This window comes from Stylophora pistillata, chromosome 13 (genome assembly GCF_964205215.1).
Source record: "Stylophora pistillata chromosome 13, jaStyPist1.2, whole genome shotgun sequence".
NCBI classification, from domain to species: Eukaryota; Metazoa; Cnidaria; class Anthozoa; order Scleractinia; family Pocilloporidae; genus Stylophora; species Stylophora pistillata.
In genome coordinates, this window is record NC_142531.1 from 16,885,351 (window position 1) to 16,912,094 (window position 26,744).

General features: G+C 39.4%; 2 protein-coding genes across 3 annotated transcripts; both read left to right on the forward strand.

Moving 5' to 3' along the window:
* The first annotated feature begins 1,265 nt into the window (after nt 1–1,265).
* On the forward strand, nt 1,266–12,110 carry LOC148717887 (uncharacterized). Of its 2 annotated transcripts, XM_088742157.1 has the most exons (3): nt 1,266–1,329; nt 6,737–10,701; nt 10,993–12,110. In XM_088742157.1, the coding sequence occupies exons 2-3, from the start codon at nt 6,749–6,751 to the stop codon at nt 11,012–11,014; spliced, it is 3,975 nt and encodes a 1,324-aa protein (XP_088598283.1). In that variant the 5' UTR covers nt 1,266–1,329; nt 6,737–6,748; the 3' UTR covers nt 11,015–12,110. The 2 variants fall into 2 exon arrangements, with proteins under 2 accessions (XP_088598283.1, XP_088598284.1); XM_088742158.1 differs by lacking the exon at nt 10,993–12,110 and having other exon boundaries at nt 6,737–10,705.
* A 3,576-nt stretch (nt 12,111–15,686) lies between these two features.
* LOC148717888 (uncharacterized) lies at nt 15,687–16,502 on the forward strand. The gene has a single exon (XM_088742431.1). It carries the CDS (start codon nt 15,687–15,689, stop codon nt 16,500–16,502), a length of 816 nt encoding a protein of 271 aa, XP_088598557.1.
* The last annotated feature ends 10,242 nt before the right edge of the window (nt 16,503–26,744 follow it).

Sequence of the window (26,744 nt, forward strand, 5' to 3'; positions counted from 1 at the left end):
CTTTTCTGTTAGCGCTTTCTAAGTGCAAGTTTCTTACAATTGTCTGAGGAAAAGGGGAAACAAAAAGGTAAAACCCGCGGTAATTGCCGCTGCGAGTTTTCAGGAGAGTGTCTTCCAGGTGCACGGATCCTACAACGTAGATGTGACCTAGGTTCATTTTCCCCCTCTCTCCCCTCCCAAAAATAAGTATTAATCGTTGGTGATTATTGAAAGCCAAGCTAGATCCTCTCCTTGATGTCATTTGCTTGTTACCATATTTTAGTTACCGGATTAACACTCTCTAAGGTGAGACTAGAGCAAACTACCCATCCATTTTGTCCGTTTCCCTACCTATTATATCAGTGCGTATTTTTGTCTCTGATCATGCAAATCACACCTGCAAGAAAATGAAAAGTTCATGGGGACAATGGGCCAATTTTCACGCACAGATAGCTTACTGTTTCAAGACAGCAAGTTCAGTTGTACCATGATCAGGAAATCCAACCTTCCAAAAGGGATGAACGTGGTAAAGTCTGACGTTGCATTAAATGTTTAAATAATTAAATGTTTCGTTTTTTGGATGCTCAAATCCATCATTAGTTATAAATTAAAGTGTTACGTTTCAAACCGAAATACAGTCACTTAGTTTTGCTGATATTTTTCTCTTCGATGATGCAAATCACAACAGCCAGAAAATGAAAGTTTATGACGACAGTGAGCCGCTTATCGCGCAAAGATAGCTTACCGTTTAAAGAGAGAAACTTCGATCAGTTGTGTTGTGATAGATCTTGTGGTGCAAATCCAACCGTTCCAGCGAGAAACAGTGAAGCCTTACTTTCCCTGTAAAAAAAAAGGCACATTTTAAAATTTATTTTGGCCTGTTCAAATCCATCATTAATTATACAATTGTGACGTACAAAACCGAAATGCTATGCACTTATTGACTGAGTGGTCGGGCCGGACGAGAAAATGTTGGCTCTAGGTCACGACGTACGGACCTCGCTGCGCTCGGTCTGTGCTTCATAAATGGGAGGCAAAAATTTTCACGTCCGACCCGACCAAACTCAGTGAATAAACATTATGTGATCTTACCATTAACATTCCATTGACTAAAAATCTAGGACGCAATAGTTAGGTACACGAGCGCAAAAAAGTTGTTTTGCATTAAATCTTTTCCTTTATATTTTCGATTTTGAGCACAGAGAGGGGGGAGGGGAGGGGCGGGGCGGGGCGGAGGGAATAACAATACAGCGTGAAAGCGGAAGTTTCGGAAGGCTGGGAAAAGTCCTGACTGCAAATCAGTACTTTCGGTTATTTCATTCAAGCATCAGCCAGATAGTCAACATCTTGGTAAGTGCGATTGATAATCTTTTATAGTCACTCGGTTTTAGTCAGCTGTAGTTATTGATTAACTCTAAAGAGGTACGACTCTGGTGGGAAAGCCCAGTGAGTGCTTTTCGATCATTGTGTGTGCACTTTGTAGTTATGTCGCGGTGTGAAAGAATCGTCACTACACGAGTGAAATACAATCGTCTTACAGCGACTTTTTTAAACCTCTGTGGCTTTATACCCCATGATTTATCCTCATTAGCTAAGATTATTGAGTATCGCTCACTTTGAGAGGCTGATGTTCAAAAAACTAAAATCAGACCTGTTTATGATGTGGACTGTCCCTCGCTGATATCATAGGAAATTCCTGGTGCTTTATATATCCAGTGGCTATAATCTGCATCGGTAATTAGCTTGACCTTGTTTTGGAGGGTTCAACAAACGAATCAAAGATCTCAGTAAATACGAATTGAGTTTCCGTTTTGTACTCAAGCATTTCATAGCCGAGATACCCTTCGCTGAAATCTTTGAATTTTTGCAGTTCTACGGTACAGACTTTTCCTAAGGGCGTTATCTCTTTCTATGTTTGTTAAAGCGCCTGAATCTCGAAGAAGATAAGTCAGGCTATGGCACTGCACTGACGCTCACGAAGAGAGATGTTTTAAATTCATTTTTTCTTGGAGAAACTGAAACTTGTTGAATTCTGGCTATACAACATCATTGATTTCCCAAGATTATGAATCACTCTGATGAATTGCTAACGCTTCAAACGTCAGCTCTAAGGTGGATAAAACGTGAAGACATTGGTAGCTCATGTGAATTTGGGTTTTGAACTTTATGAAGTCACGTGAAAACTGGGCAGATCACGTTGGTTCACGCCACGCACATGAAAAATCACTTATTAGGTAGAAAATTCGAACCTCCTTACAGTTATCTAGATCGTATTCGATAGTTGATTAGTTCATATATCAGTGATTTTGTTAAATACTTTGAAGAATCACAAATTGCCAGCAGCAGTGTTTGTTTCATTCCCGATTTTTTATTTTTTTTTTGAGGGTAGTGGGCAGCTGTACACAGGCTAGTATTTTTGTCTTCGATTATGCAAATCGCACCCGCTAAAAAATGAAAAGCTCACGACTGACAATGAGTTGATTATCCCGCACAGAGTACTAACCGTTTAAAGAAAGAAACTTTAGTTGAACTGTGATCGATCTTGTGATGAAAATCAAACCATTCAAAGGGCTGAACACTGAAGCCTGACGTTCCCAGTTGAAAAAGAATAACATTGATTATTTTGGCGCGTTTAAATCCATCATAAAAGTAATAAAAGTGTGACCTACAAAACCGAAATAAATTCACCGAAATAATGCTCTCTTGTGTAAACTACTCATTAGCTCTCCATATCTTCCTCCTCCTTCTTTCTCCCGTGGTATTCAATTTCTGTTTTGAATTTTCAAAAATGTGGAGTTTTACCCTCGCCATCTTCTGTGGAATTAGAGATATATTTCTAAGTTATAGTTTCAAAAGTTTTTTGAAATGCCAATCATTACTTCAAGTCTCGTACATATTGAATCACTTGGGGGGAAAATAATCTTTTGATATTTTTCGCGATTGCATTTGATTTTTGATCAGTTCCTAGTTTCAGTGATCTTGTGAAATACTCTTGATCACAGTTTTTATTTTTCGTTCAAATAATCACAAATTGGCAGTAACATTGTTTGATACTTGTGGAGGGGAGGAGGGGCATCCAAAGAAGTCTTTGGAGAGATTTTACCCCCTATCTCACAATTTATAATTGTAAGGCATTCTGTATCCTCTTAAAGTCAAGCTTGACACAGTTCTGAACCTCCTAGCCCTCCCGTGTGAAAAATATCCCAACACTTCAGATACTTAATAATTAGTCCGTGAGTGCGAGCTGGATACGGGATGGCTTTAAACAATCTCGTATCCAGCAAACGTGAAAGCAATAATTGTTTTATTACATTTCATTGAATCTTAAACGTTTGGATTTTTTTCAGAAAAAGTTTTCAGTTTCCAACACACATTTCAATGCATTTCCATACAAGATAAATCGAAAATGAGTATTAAAGCACTTGAATGAACCAATTCGAACACTAGAAACGCAATATTCAGAACTGGTTATGATGAAAAGAAAAGCTGTGGGGTATAAATGGTGTTACCTCCACATGATTGCAAACGATTACAACGAGTATATATATAATGCGGTGTGGGTCTTTTACTACTGATTACAGACTATTAAAATGAACCCATCATTCCCAAATGCGGTTTATTTGGCTCTGGCCATGTAGTCTTGGAAGTCAAATTTCCCCGAATTCCGAGAAAAATCAGGTAATTTTGACATCAAATACAAAAAAAAAAAAAAAACAAAAACAAAAAAAAAAACAGTCGTGTTCATAGGAATCTTTCCATCTTACGTGAGGGAAACAGAAATACTAAATTAAACGGGAAGCAAGCTTTTTACCGTGTACTTCTCATGATGCTCGTTGTACTTGCCATGGCGCCAAACTAAGCTCGCACATAATTTTGGTCGAAGGCGCGAAGCGTTAGAAATATAAACAAACATCTAACAAGAAGACTTTTTATGGCGATTTTAAGTGAAAATCAGCGGAAAGTGGAAAGAATTATTGAGGGTAGTTATAGTGTTTTTATATCTGGAAAAGCCGGCAGTGGAAAATCGTTCTTTCTGCGATATATTATAGAGAAAATTCGACGGAAAGGACTACATTGTTTTGTAACAGCACCAACCGGCATCGCTGCACAGAACATCGGTGGTATAACCATCCATTCATTCGTATATATTGTCAACGGTAACAGTGTGATGCGACTTTTCATAAAAGTTTTCCAATATTCTGTTGAATACAAAAAGATTTAAAGTTACTTTAGCTTGAAAAATTCAAAATAAAGCCTTATATGCTTGTCATAATAGCAGTCGTTCCAACGGTTTTCTTTGTTTTAAAATTTGAAAGCGAATAGATTAACTTTAAATGATAATAAACACTTTAAATACTTACATTTTGTTATGGAAATCACTGCAAGTCGAGCGTGAAAGTAGTTCGCGATCCCTTATAAATTTGTTCTTGCTGTTACATTTCTCTTCCGAGCAACGAGCGCTGTTCCTAGCAATTTACAACACGTTTCAAACGGCTGAATTCCAACGGTCTCACTCCCCGTTGTTTTTCGCCACTCCGGGGCTCGTCCAGAAAACTCTCGCGCCTTCGGCACTCGCCTGCGATACAAAGCGTCAACGGTAAACAATACTAAAAAAGAAAATGGCGGAAATTCTAACTTGCGAATGAACAACGAATAAAACCAGGTTAAAAAAAAATAATATTTTGCCATGTTCCCTTGGCCTAACGTTCCCTTTTGATGATGGAGGAGAACATTTTTTTATTTTTGCATGCTCAAATACATTTTTAGTTATAAAAGTGTGACGCACAAAACCAACTGAAATACTAGTAATAAACTCAATCAATAAGTATCTTTCATTACATCGCTCGCAGCGCCCGTGGGCGAGATAAAGCGAATCTTGTTTTTCGATTGGCTACCCGAGTGGGCAAGGTGGGCTCATCTTGCCCGCTCGGGATTTCCCACACTGATCCAGCGTATGAAAAAATTGAATTAGAACTAAGTTGGTAATTCTTGGACAATTTCGGCGATGGAAACGCAAAAAGCTGCACAAGATAGTCAAAACAAAGAAAACAGAAGCGACTCTCGTGAGTTTGTTGTGCTGCAAAGACAGTTGGCTTTCTTTCCCGTTTCTTGAAGTAAACAAGTTATATTAATATTCTTAATTCTTACTAATGCGAAATCTTTTTGCAGTATGATAAATATTTTATTAACCGAGCTTGTGAGGTCAAGATGGCTGCACATTAACCTCGTTCTTTTCTCGCATTTTCATGGACCTTGACCTCGTCTCTGTCCATAAGAATTTTAAAAAAGAAACTCGGCCAATATCCAGCCATCTTGACCTCACGTTCGGTTAATAACGCATATATCATATGACCTCTAATTGTTGAAAATCTGAATCTGACGCGGAAGACGGGCACACCAGCACGAAAGAAAATTCTGTAATAAAAATTTTCCTTTAATTTTTTTTGATTAGCCTAGAGGAGGGAAGGAGATAAACTAAGACACAAATGATCTGGATCCCCAAAACACTGTGGAAGCGGAAGTTTCGGAAGGTTGGGGAAAGTCCCAACTGTAATGCATTATTTTTGTTGTTTCACTTTCAAAACATCAGCCACAGTTATAGTTCTTTAGTAACTCTAGAGAGGTGAGGAGCTTATGGGAACGCCCAGTAACTGCTCTTTCGATCTTTGTGTTTGCGCTTGTTATGTCACACTGTGAAAGAATCTCTAAACGTCAGCTTTACGATGGCCAATTTGCGTTAACAACTTAGTTGACTAAACCAAATTATTTTGTTTTATCCCCGTCGAAGCATGTAGGACTACAGTTTGTTTACTTACCGCCTTGATTAATGTTATTCACAGTAATTATTTTGTTTTACCCCTGTCGAAGCATGTAGGACTAAAGTTTGTTTACTTACCGCCTTGATAAATGCTATTTAACGTAATTACACGTGATGGACATTCTCATAGAAAACGCAACAACAAATGCTGTTTCACTTTTACATCACGTGATAAGATGAAAGAACGACAAAGCTAGATCCAATGACAAATGGTAAATACCACAGCGTACACTATTGAGTTATAGATGCACGCGGGAGGTTGCTAAGCAGGAAGGAAGCGTAAAAGTCGCGCGAGGCGATAGCCGAAAGCGACTTTAGCTTCTTGAGTGCTTAGCATACCTCCCACGTGCATCCTTAACTTAATAGTGTACAATGTGGCGTTTACCATTTTTTTTTATAACATAATATTGATACATTGCATCAAAAGAGTTTTCTTTTATTAAACAATTCCTACGTGACTAGAAAAACAAGCGCGCGCGGAAAACTAGTCTTTGCATTTGCTCACGTCAGCAGCGTACACCCATGGGCAAATGGTGGACGCTGAATTAACCAATCAGAGCGCGCGCTTTACTTTGGTGATGCTATGAAATCACTTGGATAACAGTTTACTTTCACAGCGTAACAGCCACACAGTCCGTTTTCAAAAAATCTGTGGTCAAGGTTATTTTATAAGTTTCACCGAATTTACTCGATTGATTTCTTCGGCTTTCCCAATTCAAGTCCATTTTCCATTTAATTCTTATTCTAAGTCGATATTGTGGACTCTATACTTGATAGCTCTTTCAGCTCAGTACTGAAAAAAGTCGACCCTACCAGTTTTTTCTAGTTCACATATAGCTTCCTTTTCGTTGTGACTCAAAGTAAATCCAGACTATCTAGTCATTTGTTGACTTGTGTAACTAAAAATTAAATGTTTCCCTAATTTGAATCAAATAACAGGAAAGGATAGCAATGGAAAACCTAACGATAGAAACCATGATAACTTCCTTGAGCATAGCCATCCCTATTGCCGTATTCCTGCTAAACTCAGATCGTGTTCAGAAGGCTACTGAAATATTCAGCGAATGCTTGATTTTGCTAAATAACACCAACCAGAACAGCAAAGACCAATTTATTTCACCATGTTACAGCACCATCTACACACTTCTCTTTTGCGCTTATCTTCGTATCTCCGACTACATAAATGCAGAAAGATACGGCAGGAAACTTCTTGTCCTATGCAACGAGTCTGGTCCCTTAGTAGGAGAAGGAGATATAACCATGGCCCTAGCAGGGGTAGTTGAGAGTCAAAAGAGGTTTATAGAAGCCAAACAACTTTATGAAAAAACGGTAAATATAAAGAGACAAACTGGTGATAAAATTGGAGAAGCAAACGCCTGTGAAAGACTCGGAAATCTCTTTTATAAACTTGGCGAAAACGTAAGAGCGAAAAAGTATTTTGAGAGAGCCCTTGCCATAACAACCAAAATTGGCGACAAAAGGGGAGAAGCATCGTGTTATGGAAACCTAGGAGCGTTGCTTAATTCGCTTGGGGAATACAATAATGCTATCGAGCATCTCAAAAAAGGGGTTATCATCAGAACTGAAATTGGCGACAGGAAAGGAGAGGCAATCGACTACGGAAACCTAGGTACTGTGTTTCAGTCGCTCGGACAATACGACAAGGCTAAAGAGTATTACAAAAAAGCGCTTGTCATCAGAACTGAAATTGGCGATAGGGAAGGAGAGGCAGCCGACTACGGAAACCTTGGTACTGTGTTTCAGTCGCTCGGGCAATACGACAAGGCTAAAGAATATTATGAAAAAGCGCTTGTCATCAGAACTGAGATTGGCGACAGGGAAGGAGAGGCAGCCGACTACGGAAACCTAGGTACTGTGTTTAAGTCGCTCGGGAAATACGACATCGCGAAAGAGTATCTGAAAAGAGCGCTTGTCATCAAAACTGAAATTGGCGACAGGAAAGGAGAGGCAGCAGCTTACGGAAACCTAGGTACTGTGTTTCAGTCGCTCGGGCAATACGACAAAGCTAAAGAGTATTACAAAAAAGCGCTTGTCATCAGAACTGAAATTGGCGACAGGGAAGGAGAGGCAGCCGACTACGGAAACCTAGGTACTGTGTTTCATTCGCTCGGGAAATACGACATGGCTAAAGAGTATCTCAAAAAAGCGCTCGTCATCAGAACTGAAATTGGCGACAGGAAAGGAGAGGCAGCCAACTACGGAAACCTAGGTACTGTGTTTCATTCGCTCGGGAAATACGACATGGCTAAAGAGTATCTCAAAAGAGCGCTTGTCATCAGAACTGAAATCGGCGACAAAGGAGGAGAGGCAGTAGCTTACGGAAACCTAGGTTCTGTGTTTCAGTCGCTCGGACAATACGAGAAGGCTAAAGAGTATTACGAAAGAGCGCTTGTCATCAGAACTGAAATTGGCAACAAAGAAGGAGAGGCAGCAGCTTACGGGAACCTAGGTACTGTGTTTCAGTCGCTCGGGCAATACGACAAAGCCAAAGAGTATTACAAAAAAGCGCTTGTCATCAGAACTGAAATTGGCGACAGGGAAGGAGAGGCAGCCGACTACGGAAACCTTGGTACTGTGTTTCAGTCGCTCGGGCAATACGACAAGGCTAAAGAGTATCTCAAAAAAGCGCTTGTCATCAGAACTGAGATTGGCGACAGGAAAGGAGAGGCAGCCGACTACGGAAACCTAGGTACTGTGTTTCAGTCGCTCGGGAAATACGACATCGCGAAAGAGTATCTGAAAAGAGCGCTTGTCATCAAAACTGAAATTGGCGACAGGAAAGGAGAGGCAGCAGCTTACGGAAACCTAGGTACTGTGTTTCAGTCGCTCGGGCAATACGACAAAGCTAAAGAGTATTACAAAAAAGCGCTTGTCATCAGAACTGAAATTGGCGACAGGGAAGGAGAGGCAGCCGACTACGGAAACCTTGGTACTGTGTTTCAGTCGCTCGGGCAATACGACAAGGCTAAAGAGTATCTCAAAAAAGCGCTCGTCATCAGAACTGAAATTGGCGACAGGAAAGGAGAGGCAGCCGACTACGGAAACCTTGGTACTGTGTTTCAGTCGCTCGGGCAATACGAGAAGGCTAAAGAGTATTGCGAAAAAGCGCTTGCCATCAGTACTGAAATTGGCGACAAAGAAGGAGAGGCAGCCGACTACGGAAACCTAGGTACTGTGTTTCAGTCGCTCGGGCAATACGATAAGGCTAAAGATTATTTCGAGAAAGCGCTTGTTATCAGAACTGAAATTGGTGATAAGGCAGGGGAGGCAGCAGATCTTAAAAGCCTTGGAATATTGTATAGAAATCTCGGAGATTATGAAGGTTCGGAAGTATGCTTGGAGAAAGCATTATCCATATCCAGAAATACTGGAGATAGATTAACAGAGTTCCATATTTTGAAAGGTTACGCCGTTTTGTATTTATTAAAAAACAAAATCAAAGACTCCCTTTCATGTCTTCATATATGTATTGAAAAGTATGAGGAGATGAGGTATTTCTTGGGCGGTACTGATGAGTTCAAAACATCATTTCTGGAAGACTCAGGAATTTTTCCCTACAAGCTGCTAAGTACTTTGCTTTGTGTCACCAGAAATGTTCGTGATGCTCTTTATGTTGAAGAGTTAAGTCGAGCGAGAGGCTTATCGAACTTGATGGCAGAGAAGTACTCGGTTGAAACGCACATCTCTGCTAATCCACAATCTTGGTTTGGCATTGAAAATATTTTGAGAGGGGAAAAGAATTGTACTTGTCTTTACATTTCTTATTTTCAAAATGATGTGCATTTGTGGATCTTAAAAACAAGCGGGGCCATTTATTTTAAACGAATATCACAAGAAGAGAATCTCTTTCAGGCTGGGTTGTCCAGAGACTTTCCTTTGAGTCAATTTTTGGCTGATAACTTCCGGAGTCTTGGTATTTTGCCCACTGAAGACTGTGAAGATCGGTCTTTAAATATTATTGAGTCGCAACCTCTTACCGACGAGAAAAAAAGCTTTGCAAGGGTGCGACTGGTAGAGGAGGACGAGAACGTTATTTCAAGTCTATCGTTGTGTTACAAAATCTTTATTGCCCCAGTTTATGATTTGCTTGAGGAGCTTGAAGTTATTATTGTTCCGCACAGTAATTTGTACAAAGTTCCCTTTGCCGCCCTGAGTGAAAAAGAGGGGGCCAAATACCTCTCGGAGACGCATAGGATCCGTGTCATTCCTTCTTTGACGATACTCAAGATCACTCAAGACAGTCCAGAGGACTATCACAGCAACACTGGTGCCTTGATAATAGGCAATCCCAAGGTTGATTGGTTGCTGCCATTGCCAGGTGCTAAAAAGGAAGCGGAGATGGTCGGACAACTCGTGGGCGTTCCGCCCCTGGTAGAAGAGGAAGCAACGAAGCAGGCAGTTCTCGAAAGGATAAGTTCAGTAAGCCTGATACATTTCGCTGCCCATGGCAACGCCGAAAGGGGAGAAATTGCTCTCGCCCCCATTCCTCCTTTCAACAGTCGAGATGTTATCCCACCAAAGGAGGCTTACATGTTAACGATGGCTGATGTCTCACGAGTGAAAGTCAGAGCTAAACTGGTGGTACTTAGCTGCTGTCACAGTGGAAGTGGACAGATAAGAGCGGAGGGAGTTATTGGAATTGCCCGTGCATTCTTAGGATCTGGTGCTCGCTCGGTGTTAGTTGCACTTTGGGCCATTCCAGACTCAGCAACAGAGCAGCTGATGAGACAATTCTACGAACATCTCGTTGAAGGAGAAAGTGCCAGTGAATCTCTTCATCAGGCCATGAAGTGGATGAGAAATAACGGCTTTACCAAAGTGTCTGAGTGGGCTTCGTTTACGCTGATTGGAGGTGATGTGAGGCTCGATTTTGACGAACTGAGGTAAGATTCATTCATAAAAGGTAATAGAAGGTGGCTATGGCTTACCAGTCGCTAATGATTAAAGCCAACCATCTGTGACCTTGAATATAAAGGCTAGTTTGATATTTACTTGGTTTTGGAGAGTAACAATTGACGCTCTCTGTTTGGTGTTAAATATAGATTCTTGAAAGTGCCTCACCATCAATCAGATATACATGTAAGCGGAAACCATTCGTTTTCCTACGTTTTCCTATTGCGCCTGTTGTGATTGTATTGTGTTTTATAATTTGTTCTTATTTTCATTCGTTGCAGGAAAAAAGACCTTGACAGTTAAATGGCGACTGATGACTCTAAGGAAACAGAGCCAAGAGACTTGTGGATGGATGAATTAAATAGAATAAGTAGAGAACAGACTCTAAATATTTCCTCACCTTCTTGTTCAAGTGAAAGGCAATTTTTGATGTTTTATTATTGTGTATTCGGCATCTTGAAATATTTATCCGGAGATAAATTTGGATATTTTGTGTTTTTTCTTTCCCAATGTTCCTCCGATGGACGTATTGCTTAGGCACTCGGGCAATGTTTTATCCTTCAAAAAAATTACAATTTTAAATGATGTTCTGGTTCATTAGTCTCGTCTGTTAAATTTGTCAAAACGAAAACGAGGCCGTCTCCAGAAGTGTCACTGTGATTTATTTAGCAATTTTCAAGTGGTGAAAGAAAAATGTGTTTACAGCGCCAGCAACGTGACAACTCAATTTAACAACTAAAATTAAAAATCTACTGGCATATCCGAGCAGCCTGGGAGTCACACAAAGCGTGAGAAAAAAAATTACATTGTACCATGTGCACGGAGCTTTGTTGACATGATGCCTTTTTGTAAAGTACAATCATTACAATTTAAGTGTTAAACGAGCGACCTAAGTCTGCAAGGGTTTACTCCAAAGCCATTTCGTAGGATTAGTCAACAGAACCTTTTAAGTACGGTATTATAGGACTGATTTTGATGTAGCATCTTTACAGAAACCCTTTCTTGGACACCGGCTTGAAATATCGAGAAAAGAGAATACATGAACCTCAAAATAGGACCAGGACAAATGTCTATTGTATGATTTTTATGAAGTGGAAAAAATTATGGTGGAATCATTTTGACTCTTGTTCGATAAGTCACTTGTAGATTGCAATTAAGGAGATGATGTCTGTTCGCATGCTTATATTAACAATTGCCTTTAATTTTTGCCTTTTTAAATTTTGCTGTTATGGCCATCAGCGCTTTCTTCTCTTTTCCACGTATTTTCTGATCATTCCGCGGAAAATACACACGATGCCCTTTTTTGGATGTGGCCTATGTAACTTTCTTAAAGGAAAGTAGTTAAGCAACTGTTTCTGTAACCACCCGAACGAGTAAAAATAAATGGTAGCTTAAGATACATCTTAGAAAATCTCTTGAACGTTTGACTCCGGCAATCAGCTAGCAGAGTAAAGCAGTAGCGGCAAGGAAACGGGATAAGGGATACATCTGGCGGGACTCGGTACCCTAAATAAAGGGTCTCCATGCTGTTCACTGACGCTTTCCGAGCTGAAACTAGAAGTGAAGGGCATGATCGCGATAAGTTTCCTCTCTATCCATGTTACTTGATACTCATTTTCCAACGCCAAATTTGTGATACTAAAAAAGCGAGGGTTTCTAGTATTCTGGGATCATTTCTTATTCCAGTATCAAACGTTTTCATATGAGAAAGACCATACCCTACTATGTGAGCCAAGCAAATTTTCCATCGTGAAGATTATCTAAAGGATTATGATTTTATAAGGTTATGAAATCATGCTGAATAATCCAAACATGATAGCTGAACTATAAGTATTGGTGCTTGATAGATCAAGTACCTCATTATTATGAACGTTAACAGCTGACTGACCGAGACTAATACCCGTTTAGAGGAGCAGAAGGTGTATCTTTCCGCACGGCCTTTAGAGAGGGAGGATCACAGGGGGGTCACAGCTCCCACTTTCCGTGTCACGTTCTCCGGCCTCCAGCGCTTTAGCGGCCTTTTACCTTCCCACTCCCGCCCTTCATTGAACTACTCCCATCTTTAGGTTGATAAAAGAGATCAGAAACCTGGGTTTCACTTGCAAGGTGTGGCAAAACGGACCATTCTTGAACTTTTTCGGGCCTTGCAAATTTCTTGGAAGAGAGGGAGGGAGGGTTAGTAATTTTATTTAGACAAATATTATTGCAGGCTAGTTTACATTAACCTGGTTAACACAGTTTTACAATTGCTTCTGACATCGATATATCGTTATAGAGATCGTCTCAGGCTGCTGTGATATATTATAGCTATTGCAGTTTTCTGATATGTATTGACATCCATAGAAGAATACAGAATTTACCGGCATCATGCTATTTAGAAATGAAATTAAAGATCCAAACGTAACGTTTATAATTTGGTAGTCCTGTCTAATTTGGCCTTGCTTCTATCAATTTAACTAATTTCATATCGATCGTGTTTAATTTTCGCTTTGATTCGGAAGTAGCTGTAGTCGTGAACTATAGAGAAGCTGGCTTCAACGAGTGATTCATATCATTATATGGGAATTACAGTTGAACCGTTTGCATTTTTGAGCGTTCAGTCTAAACGCTGGCAAAGCATTATTGCACGTCATTGTTCAGCTGGTTATCACGTTTTAAAACTATTCAGATTTCTTCAAGAAGTTGAAATCCTCTTTAAACCTCTGCAGTATGGTTTAAAGAAGACTCTAGCAGTATTATTCAGCGATGTGATTTGATGATTTTAACAAGAGACATTTGCAGAAACGAGCTATGGACTGATTCTTCTTTGCAACACCGTAAAATACTGAGGCTGATCGATATAGCCTTGGGCGACATTTGACCTGACTCGCTTTGTTCTCTGGAGAAGTTTGACTGCTGACGATGTGTACAATGATGCGTTGGCACAGTAAAAACGACGCGTTTTGACAATTACACTGTATTCGCTTGCTAATCGCGAAAGTGATCATAAAGCGGTGAAAACTACTGAAAAATAAGCGAATGACAATTGAAAAATAAACATAAATGATAACTAAAAGGAAAACCGTTAAGACGAAAATTCACTTATATTCTATAACACTAACATGCCATACTATCATAATTGCCGCTTACAAAAACAATTAATCAAACTACAAAAACACGTGCGAGAAACCATGTTTTTTACGAAGTACCGTTCTTCGTGAGTGGACACGAGGTGTCCAAAAGAAAGAAGCAACAACAGAAGTTTGTCACATACTAGTATTTGACTAGACATTTCTCAATGATAATTTTGCTGGTTAGTGAAGTTTTGCCTTCCCCTAATTAAAAAAGGGAAAAGCTATCAATGCCGGCGCGAAAGTAGTTTTATAAGTCGAGAACGTCTCTTAGAAAACTATATTGAATGAAAAGTTTGAAAGCCAAAAGATGGCCATCGATCGGCTTTGCGATGTTTGTCTTGTGACAAACACAGATTTAAGTATAGATTTGTGTGTTTTCGTGAACATTTTGTTGTAATGTTATGTAGAAGATGTTAGTACAGTGCTTAAAAGCGAAATTTCTTTAGAAAATTTGTGCTGCGCATTTTGTTACATATTTTGTCGTCTTTCCTAGAGCTCCCTCGACGAGGCCGTACAGCTGACGGTCATCAAGGCAAGCAAAATGCTGAAGTTCTTTCTTTTTTCTCCTTTTCCCCAAGGAGGAAAGACATAACTAAACCCTAGATCAAAATTTGACAAATTTATCTCTAATTCTAATTGTTGTTCTTTGAACTTGAAATCACTTTGCGAGTATTGTGAAACCTTTCCGCTTGAAATATTTTCAAGTTGTGCCAGAAAATTATGTTTGCACGCTCTCATCATGACAAATGAGAGCGTGAAAAAAATCTCAATTCTTTTATAACCGTCAATATTTTTGTCTTTGATCGTGCAAATCATACTCTCTGGAAAATGAAAAAATCACGAACATAATGAGTTGATTATCGCGCACACTTAACTAACTGTTAAAAAAACGCTTCAGTTATAGGGTGATCGATATTGCGATAAAAATCCAACTGTTCTAAAGGGATGAACAGTGAAGCCTGTCGTTCTCTGTTCAGAAGTTATAAAAGTATGACGTTAAAAACCGAAATAGATTCATTTTGGAGTAAACCAGCTGATTAGCACTCTATATCAGTTGATAGCTTAGCTTCAATCACTATTTCGCTTCTGCCGGTCTTTCTATCAGAAAACTTGACTCATCTTCCAAACTTCCCGCAAGTTGTAAGAACTAAAGATCTCACACAGCTATCAACTACTCCCATTGAAGTTGAAAAGCTATCATGGGAATTAAATGTCAATAAAAGGTGCGGCCTCGATGACATTCATCCAAGGATTTTGAACCATTGTAGTAACTCACTAGCCTCGCCCTTGTCTCCTCTGTTTAATACTTCATTTAATAGTGGTGCAATTCCCGATGACTGGAAAACAGCAAATGTTATTCCGCTTTACAAGAAAGGAGCCAAAGACAAAGTAGAAAACTACAGACCTGTGTCCCTAACCTCAACTGCAAGTAAAATCTGCGAGAAGGTCGTCAGAAAGTCGATTGTAAACTTCACTCTGGACAGATCATCAAGTCTTCATAGGCGAGCAATTTGGTTTCATTAAAAAGCGTTCTTGCCTTTCGCAATTGCTCGATACTTTCCATTCATGGGCCAAAGCAAGAAATGATTCACACAAAGTAGATCTAATTCTACTAGATTTTAAAAACGCATTCGACTCTGTTCCTCATCAGTGTCTCCTGGCGAAGTTGAAGAGACATGGAATTGGTGGAAACCTCCTTAACTGGCTAACCCACTTTATCGTTGGTAGAAAACTGAGTCTCATTCCGTGGGCACTTTTCCCCTTGAACGATAGTCACCTCTGGTGTTTCACAAGGTAGCGTACTTGGGCCGGTCCTTTTCCTTGCTTATATTAACGACATTACAACTGGCGTAAAGTCAAACATGCGCCTGTTCGCAGATGAAAGCAAGGTCTACAGGATCATTTACGATGAAAACGACGAGAAACAACTCCACTGTGACCTCAACACGCTACAGAAATGGAGCGAAAATTGGCAACTTAGTTTTCACCTTGACAAATGTGAGGTCCTACGTGTTACTCATGTGAGAGATCACACCAGCTATCCTTACGAGCTATCTGGTTGTACGCTTCAGTGTGTCACCGAAACGAGCGATTTGGGGGTCTCATTGTCTTCAAATCTATCCTGGAACACCCATACGCAGAAAGTTGTAAATAAAGCCACTAAGATTGTGGGTTTCCTTAAGAGGAATGTTGGTGCAGGGAACAAGGAAGTCTTTTATCGTCTGTGCAAGGCCTTGGTTATACCCATTCTGGAATATGCTGTCCCTCTCTGGCCACCATATTTACAAAAGAACATTGATGCTCTTGAACGAGTACAAGATAGGGCCTCGAAATACGCTCTCTCGATGTCATCTAGGGACTCGCCTTACGAAGAAAGGCTGGCAATGCTTGGATGGTACAGTCTTCAATCAAGGAGATCTTATCTATCCTTGCTAGAGTGCTACAAGACTATTCATGGTCTGAATTGTAATGATTGTTTTGAATTTAATAGCTTTAGTAAAACAAGATCAAACCATTCATTTGAATTAAGACAGCCATTAGCTAGAGTAAATTGTTTTTTGCACACATTCTTTGTTAGAGTTGTGAAACAGTGGAATGCTCTTCGTAAAGATATAGTGCACGAACAGGATCTTAACATTTTTCGTAGTAAACTTAGAAAGTATTGTAAAATTTCGTAAAATATGTATATATATATATATATATATAGCGGTTATAAATTAATGACAGGAAGATCGTTTCGCCGTTACTCTGAGTTTCACGCAGCTTGCGCTGCGATCGTCAGACGGTTTATATATATATACTTTTTTTTTTACCTATTTCTTAATGACTCTTTAATTTTACATTGTAGTATAATTATATATTTTATGTTTTATGTAGGGAGCGTCCTTGATAGGGAAAACCTCCGACGCTTCCTTTTATGTATGCTTATAATAAAATTGATTGATTTGAAAGAAAGAGGCTTCATTTGTACTGTGATCGATTATGTGACGAGAATCCAACTTTCCAAAGCTATGAACACTGAACACTGAAGATCTTTTCCTCGAATGTATTTGATAATTTATCAGTTCCTAGTATTTCCAGCGATTTTCATGTTAAATACATTTGATAACAGTTTTAATTTTTCATTTAAATAATCCCAAATTGGCAGTAGAAGTGTTTGATACTTAGGGGGGGACCAAAGGGGTCAATGGAGAGATTTTACCCCCCATCGCACAGATCACGATGACAAACATTCTGGCCGGTATGCTCTGAAATTCAAATTTGACGCAGCTATACCTTCTCCTCCCTCACCCCTCCCATTTGAAAAATGTTTCCAAAACCCCAGATCCTAAGAATACAAAATAGTACACAAGTGGTGAAATGTCTATGGTGTTAACTGCACACGATAACAAACAAGGCCGTGTTACCCTTAGAAATATGAAATTTCCCCGAATTCCGAGAAATCAGGTAATTTTGACATCAAATGCACAAAATTTCAGTCGTTTTTAAAGAAATATCTTTATCTCATGCTGGAGCAACCAGAATTCTAAAATTAGCGGGAAACAAGCTTGTCAAGCTTGCAGTTGTTTGAAGAAGAGAAGGAAAATTCTACGCCATATAGAATTCTTTTCTGTTAGCGCTTTCTAAGTGCAAGTTTCTTACAATTGTCTGAGGAAAAGGGGAAACAAAAAGGTAAAACCCGCGGTAATTGCCGCTGCGAGTTTTCAGGAGAGTGTCTTCCAGGTGCACGGATCCTACAACGTAGATGTGACCTAGGTTCATTTTCCCCCTCTCTTCCCTCCCAAAAATAAGTATTAATCGTTGGTGATTATTGAAAGCCAAGCTAGATCCTCTCCTTGATGTCATTTGCTTGTTACCATATTTTAGTTACCGGATTAACACTCTCTAAGGTGAGACTAGAGCAAATTACCCATCCATTTTGTCCGTTTCCCTACCTATTATATCAGTGCGTATTTTGGTCTCTGATCATGCAAATCACACCTGCAAGAAAATGAAAAGTTCATGGGGACAATGGGCCAATTTTCACGCACAGATAGCTTACTGTTTCAAGACAGCAAGTTCAGTTGTACCATGATCAGGAAATCAAACCTTCCAAAAGGGATGAACGTGGTAAAGTCTGACGTTGCATTAAATGTTAAAATAATTAAATGTTTCGTTTTTTGGATGCTCAAATCCATCATTAGTTATAAATTAAAGTATTACGTTTCAAACCGAAATACAGTCACTTAGTTTTGCTGATATTTTTCTCTTCGATGATGCAAATCACAACAGCCAGAAAATGAAAGTTTATGACGACAGTGAGCCGCTTATCGCGCAAAGATAGCTTACCGTTTAAAGAGAGAAACTTCGATCAGTTGTGTTGTGATAGATCTTGTGGTGCAAATCCAACCGTTCCAGCGAGAAACAGTGAAGCCTTACTTTCCCTGTAAAAAAAAAGGCACATTTTAAAATTTATTTTGGCCTGTTCAAATCCATCATTAATTATACAATTGTGACGTACAAAACCGAAATGCTATGCACTTATTGACTGAGTGGTCGGGCCGGACGGGAAAATGTTGGCTCTAGGTCACGACGTACGGACCTCGCTGCGCTCGGTCTGTGCTTCATAAATGGGAGGCAAAAATTTTCGCATCCGACCCGACCAAACTCAGTGAATAAACATTATGTGATCTTACCATTAACATTCCATTGACTAAAAATCTAGGACGCAATAGTTAGGTACACGAGCGCAAAAAAATTGTTTTGCATTAAATCTTTTCCTTTATAATTTCGATTTTGAGCACAGAGAGGGGGGAGGGGAGGGGCGGGGCGGAGGGAATAACAATACAGCGTGAAAGCGGAAGTTTCGGAAGGCTGGGAAAAGTCCTGACTGCAAATCAGTACTTTCGGTTATTTCATTCAAGCATCAGCCAGATAGTCAACATCTTGGTAAGTGCGATTGATAATCTTTTATAGTCACTCGGTTTTAGTCAGCTGTAGTTATTGATTAACTCTAAAGAGGTACGACTCTGGTGGGAAAGCCCAGTGAGTGCTTTTCGATCATTGTGTGTGCACTTTGTAGTTATGTCGCGGTGTGAAAGAATCGTCACTACACGAGTGAAATACAATCGTCTTACAGCGACTTTTTTAAACCTCTGTGGCTTTATACCCCATGATTTATCCTCATTAGCTAAGATTATTGAGTATCGCTCACTTTGAGAGGCTGATGATCCAAAAACTAAAATCAGACCTGTTTATGATGTGGACTGTCCCTCGCTGATATCATAGGAAATTCGTGGTGCTTTATATATCCATTGGCTATAATCTGCATCGGTAATTAGCTTGACCTTGTTTTGGAGGGTTCAACAAACGAATCAAAGATCTCAGTAAATACGAATTGAGTTTCCGTTTTGTACTCAAGCATTTCATAGCCGAGATACCCTTCGCTGAGATCTTTGGATTTTTGCAGTTCTACGGTACAGACTTTTCCTAAGGGCGTTATCTCTTTCTATGTTTGTTAAAGCGCCTGAATCTCGAAGAAGATAAGTCAGGCTATGGCACTGCACTGACGCTCACGAAGAGAGATGTTTTAAATTCATTTTTTCTTGGAGAAACTGAAACTTGTTGAATTCTGGCTATACAACATCATTGATTTCCCAAGATTATGAATCACTCTGATGAATTGCTAACGCTTCAAACGTCAGCTCTAAGGTGGATAAAACGTGAAGACATTGGTAGCTCATGTGAATTTGGGTTTTGAACTTTATGAAGTCACGTGAAAACTGGGCAGATCACGTTGGTTCACGCCACGCACATGAAAAATCACTTATTAGGTAGAAAATTCGAGCCTCCTTACAGTTATCTAGATCGTATTCGATAGTTGATTAGTTCCTATATCAGTGATTTTGTTAAATACTTTGAAGAATCACAAATTGCCAGCAGCAGTGTTTGTTTCATTCCCGATTTTTTATTTTTTTTTTTGAGGGTAGTGGGCAGCTGTACACAGGCTAGTATTTTTGTCTTCGATTATGCAAATCGCACCCGCTAAAAAATGAAAAGCTCACGACTGACAATGAGTTGATTATCCCGCACAGAGTACTAACCGTTTAAAGAAAGAAACTTTAGTTGAACTGTGATCGATCTTGTGATGAAAATCAAACCATTCAAAGGGCTGAACACTGAAGCCTGACGTTCCCAGTTGAAAAAGAATAACATTGATTATTTTGGCGCGTTTAAATCCATCATAAAAGTAATAAAAGTGTGACCTACAAAACCGAAATAAATTCACCGAAATAAAGCTCTCTTGTGTAAACTACTCATTAGCTCTCCATATCTTCCTCCTCCTTCTTTCTCCCGTGGTATTCAATTTCTGTTTTGAATTTTCAAAAATGTGGAGTTTTACCCTCGCCATCTTCTGTGGAATTAGAGATATATTTCTAAGTTATAATTTCCAAAATTTTTTGAAATGCGAATCATTACTTCAAGTCTCATACATATTGAATCACTTGGGGGGAAAAATAATCTTTTGATATTTTTCGCGATTGCATTTGATTTTTGATCAGTTGCTAGTTTCAGTGATCTTGTGAAATACTCTTGATCACAGTTTTTATTTTTCCTTCAAATAATCACAAATTGGCAGTAACAGTGTTTGATACTTGTGGGGGGGAGGGGGGGGCATCCAACGAAGTCTTTGGAGAGATTTTACCCCCTATCTCACAATATATAATTGTAAGGCATTCTGTATCCTCTTAAAGTCAAGCTTGACACAGTTCTGAACCTCCTACCCCTCCCGTGTGAAAAATATCCCAACACTTCAGATACTTAATAATTAGTCCGTGAGTGCGAGCTGGATACGGGATGGCTTTAAACAATCTCGTATCCAGCAAACGTGAATGCAATAATTGTTTTATTACATTTCATTGAATCTTAAACGTTTGGATTTTTTCAGAAAAGGTTTTCGGTTTCCAACACACATTTCAATGCATTTCCATACAAGATAAATCGAAAATGAGTATTAATGCACTTGAATGAACCAATTCGAACACTAGAAACGCAATATTCAGAACTGGTAATGATGAAAAGAAAAGCTGTGGGGTATAAATGGTGTTACCTCCACATGACTGCAAACGATTACAACGAGAATATATATACTGCGGTGTGGGTCTTTTACTACTGATTACAGACTCTAACAATGAACCCATCATTCCCAAATGCGGTTTATTTGGCTCTGGCCATGTAGTCTTGGAAGCCAAATTTCCCCGAATTCCGAGAAAAATCAGGTAATTTTGACATCAAATACAAAAAAAAAAAAAAAAAGAAAAGAAAAAAAAACAGTCGTGTTCATAGGAATCTTTCCATCTTACGTGAGGGAAACAGAAATACTAAATTAAACGGGAAGCAAGCTTTTTACCGTGTACTTCTCATGATGCTCGTTGTACTTGCCATGGCGCCAAACTAAGCTCGCACAGAATTTTGGTCGAAGGCGCGAAGCGTTAGAAATATAAACAAACATCTAACAAGAAGACTTTTTATGGCGATTTTAAGTGAAAATCAGCGGAAAGTGGAAGGAATTATTGAGGGTAGTTATAGTGTTTTTGTATCTGGAAAAGCCGGCAGTGGAAAATCGTTCTTTCTGCGATATATTATAGAGAAAATTCGACGGAAAGGACTACATTGTTTTGTAACAGCACCAACCGGCATCGCTGCACAGAACATCGGTGGTATAACCATCCATTTATTGGTATATATTGTCAACGGTAACAGTGTGATGCGACTTTTCATAAAAGTTTTCCAATATTCTGTTGAATACAAAAAGATTTAAAGTTACTTTAGCTTGAAAAATTCAAAATAAAGCCTTATATGCTTGTCATAATAGCAGTCATTCCAGCGGTTTTCTTTCTTTTAAAATTTGAAAGCGAATAGATTAACTTTAAATGATAATAAACACTTTAAATACTTACATTTTGTTATGGAAATCATTGCAAGTCGAGCGTGAAAGTAGTTCGCGATCCCTTATAAATTTGTTCTTGCTGTTACATTTCTCTTCCGAGCAACGAGCGCTGTTCCTAGCAATTTACAACACGTTTCAAACGGCTGAATTCCAACGGTTTCACTCCCCGTTATTTCTCGTCACTCCGGGGCTCGTCCAGAAAACTCTCGCGCCTTCGGCGCTCGCCTGCGATACAAAGCGTCAGCGGTAAACAATACTAAAAAACAAAATGGCGGAAATTCTAACTGGCGAATAAACAAGGAATAAAACCAGGTTAAAAAAATTGTTTTGTCGTGTTCCCTTGGCCTAACGTTCCCTGTTGATGGAGAAGAAAATTTTTTTATTTTTGCATGCTCAAATACATTTTTAGTTATAAAAGTGTGACGCACAAAACCAACTGAAATATTAGTAATAAACACAGTCAATAAGTATCTTTCATTACATCGCTCGCAGCGCCCGTGGGCAAGATAAAGCGAATCTTGCTTTTCGATTGGCTACCCGAGTGGGCAAGGTGGGCTCATCTTGCGCGCTCGGGATTGCCCGCACTGATCCAGCGTATGAAAAAAATTGAATTAGAACTAAGTTGGTAATTCTTGGACAATTTCGGCGATGGAAACGCAAAAAGCGGCACAAGATAGTTAAAACAAAGAAAACCGAAGCGACTCTCGTGAGTTTGTTGTGCTGCAAAGACAGTTGGCTTTCTTTCCCGGCTCTTGAAGTAAACAAGTTATTCTTAATTCTTACTAATGCGAAATCTTTTTGCAGTATGATAAATATTTTATTAACCAAGCTTGTGAGGTCAAGATGGCTGGATATTAACCTCGTTCTTTTCTCGCATTTTTTTGGACCTCGACTTCGTCTCTTTCCATAAAAATGTAAAAAAAGAACTCGGCCAATATCCAGCCATCTTGACCTCACGTTCGGTTAATAAGGCATATAACAGATGACCATTAATTGTTAAAAATCTGAATCTTAATAGGACGCGGAAGACGGGCACACGAGCACGAAAGAAAATTCTGTAATAAAAATTTTCCTCTAATTTTTTCGATTAGCCTAGATGATGAGGGAAGGGAATAAACTAAGACACAAATGATCTGGATCCCCAAAATACTGTGCAAGGGGAAGTTTCGGAAAGTTGGGGAAAGTCCCAACTGTAATGCATTATTTTTGTTGTTTCACTTTCAAAACATCAGCCACAGTTATAGTTCTTTAGTAACTCTAGAGAGGTGAGGTGCTAATGGGAACGCCCAGTAACTGCTCTTTCGATCTTTGTGTTTTGCGCTTGTTATGTCACACTGTGAAAGAATCGCCACCACACGAGTGAAATACATTCCTTCTATGGCGACATTTTAAAACCTTCGTGGCTTTATACCCTTACCACTGAAGCATACGGTGAAAACTACAACATTAAAATATTTACGCGTTACGCAACGGAATAGCTGCGAATAGTGAAAACTGTCCGCCAACGAACGAAATAAGCGGCAGAGGATAAACTAAAATTAAGCTTACGTTATAATTCCTGCTGGCTGCGTGAAGGCAAAAAAGATTTCTCTAACTCCTAAATTTCTCCGTAGAAGCGACGAACGCGTGTATCTTAAAGCTTCCTAAGGTCGTTCCCGTTACAAAGGTCGTGAAAAGATCGGGTTACAGGGTTGCGAAAGATAGCGATGATTAACTAAATTACACAATAAAATCACGTGCGTAACGCAAGTGTGTTGCGTTGTTCGTGACAGTTTGGATATTAGCGTTGTACAGCACAGATTTTTCCAAAGAGCGTAATCTGTGTTTCTTTTTTGTTTGTCTGTCAAAGCACCTGAATCTCGAAAAAGAAGATAAGTCAGTATATGACACTACACGCTCACGAAGAGAGATGTTTTAATTTTCCATGAGAGTCTGAGACTACATAAATACTGGCGATCCAACTTCATCGATTTCCCACTCTAAACGTCAGCTTTACGATGGCCAATTTACATTAACAACTTAGTTGACAAAACCAAATTATTTTGTTTTATCCCCGTCGAAGCATGTAGGACTACAGTTTGTTTACTTACCGCCTTGATTAATGTTATTGACAGTAATTATTTTGTTTTACCCCCGTCGAAGCATGTAAGACTACTGTTTGTTTACTTACCGCCTTGATTAATCCATTAATAGCCGCAGCTGTCGTGAAAAACTGTGTTTTGAAGCTAGTCGAGCATATTTGGGGCCACTGTTGTGGTTTTAAAAGCTCAAACTTACCACAAAAGCATTGACAGCCTGTACACTCGACGGCCTTTCGATCCAAATGCAGAATGGCGGCATGAAAATCTCGGGGATGGGCAGAAAGCAAAATTTCGAGCTTGTGGGTTGAAAAGTAATGCCCCACTTACGACTTACTTTTCTCTCTTTCAAAAATATCAAAAGGGTTGCATATGGCTTTTAAAGAAAAGATTTTCGTAAAAAAATAACAACCAATATTGAGGCGGTACCATGTCTTTAACCTTTATCAATTCTATGTTCAACTTGACCTACTTTGAGTAAATTTCAGTGTGGGAAATAGCTGTATGATAACTTTGAGGTCGAATTTCTTCTAAATGAAGATGTCAGCACGTTGGGTTGCATATGGATATGTTTTCTTAAAAAGTAAAAAGGGCTCATGCAACATATGAAGGAAATCCGATGTCTGGAAATAGTATCAAATCTAGCATTTCTGGAACATATATTTTCTCTCTTCAATTCCTCCCCGTCCTAAGGGCCTTTAGGAGTTGAACGGATTTATTTTGAACTTCGCGCGTGCATATTAAAAACTCTAAGCTCCGCCTTCATGAACAATTGAGCAATTATGAACAACGGCAATGTTTCACCTCATTTATATCTATATACGAAATCAGTAGTAGCTGTGGAATGGCGGTAAATATTTGAAATTTAAAACATGTCAAGCACTTTTACATCAAGTTAAGAGCAAAAGGACAACGAAAAATATACGTAGGCACGCACGCATAAAGTACGGGTTAAACGACTATAGAAAGTTAACGGACAATGAAATTTCACCTCCGTTCACTTAGCGTATCAGACACTGCGACAAATGGAGGCTAACATTTTGTGGTCCAGCGAGTTTCGATTTAAAAGTACTAAATTGAAAGTAATAAGCGACGTCATTACTTGCATAAATTTTGCAACTGTAGTCCGTTGAGACCAGTAAACTTAACCACCTTCATTTACAAAGCATTCGAAAGAAGTCCACCAACAGTCTCTTCGCTGCTAAGTAAATCAACATGTGTTCCGTTCAAGAATTGCAGCGAGTTGATCGGGAGCTCTTTTCAGAGCTCATAGAAACCCCGATCAACCCTGCATTCTTCCACATGTCTACTCCGTTTGTTCACGGCTACAACCCGATATTTTACCTGCAAATCAACGGAGAGGGGCTGTGGCAGTTGCGAGAGTACGTCAGCAGAAACATGGACGCCTTATGTGCAGTTCTTCAAGAGAAATTGTCTTAAACTGGATACCAGTTAACGCAGTCATCTTTTTTTCGAGTCGGAAATGTTGTGAAGAACAGAGCACAACACATCGTCAACAAAACAAGGAACACGAGTAATGGCAGCGTCAGAAAAGCCATGCGATCCACATTTTGATGTAAAGTTGCAATGAACGGAAAAAGTGTATAGTGAACTCACTCTTCATGTCTGTTTTTAAAAAAATTAACATCGATCGGCTATTTGTGCTTGTCTATTCCAACATTTTCCTAAGTAACGGCTAAAAAAAAAACGTCCCATGCCCTTCTCTAAAATACTTCTAATTGAGAAATGTCAACAAAACAATTTGCTTGCCATGCACTTACAGTGAATAGAGCGGACAACTCTTTAATCATTAGTGTTATTGTTCCCTTACCACACCTTGAAAATTTACTCTGCTCATCTTGAGGTTTGATTGACAGTTGCGGAATTCGACGAAGAGACTCTAGCATTCCCTGAACTTTATCAGTTGACCAATGGTATCCCAGCAGTGCTGGATGTGCATTTCTTTATGCCGGACTTACTACGTATTTCGCACTGCAAGTAAATGTCACGGAAAACAATAGCATTCTGCGCGATGGTCACAAGGCGTAGAAAAGGTGTGGGTCCACATGGGCGCTTACGGGCGCACTGGACGTCAATAGGTTAATGTTGTTTACAGTAATTACACGTGGTGGACATTCTCATAGAAAAAGCAACAACAAATGCTGTTTCACTTTTAAATCACGTGTTAAGATGAAAGAACGACAAAGCTAGATCCAATAACAAATGGTAAACACCACAGCGTACACTATTGAGTCATAGATGCACGCGGGAGGTTGCTAAGCAGGAAGGAAGCGTAAGAGTCGCGCGAGCCGATAGCCGAGAGCGACTCTAGCTTCTTGAGTGCTTAGCATACCTCCCACGTGCATCCATAACTTAATAGTGTACACTGTGGCGTTTACCATTTGTTTCATAACATAATATTGATACATTGCAGCAAAAGAGTTTTCTTTTATTAAACAATTCCTACGTGACTAGAAAAACAAGCGCGCGCGGAAAACTAGTCTTTGCATTTGCTCACGTCAGCAGCGTATACGTTTACCCATGGGCAAATGGTGGACGCTGAATTAACCAATCAGAGCACGCGCTTTACTTTGGTTATGCTATGAAATCACTTGGATAACAGTTTACTTTCACAGTGTAACAGCCACACAGTCCGTTTTCAAAAAAATCTGTGGTCAAGGTTATTTTATAAGTTTCACCGAATTTACTCGATTGATTTCTTCAGCTTTACCAATCCAAGTTCATTTTCCATTTATTTCTTATTCTAAGTCGATATTGTGAACTCTATACTTGTTAGCTCTTTCAGCTCAATACTGAAAAAAATGGACCCTACCAGTTTTTTCAAGTTCACATATAGCTTCCTTTTCGTTGTGACTCATAGTAAATCCAGACTATCTAGTCATTGGTTGACT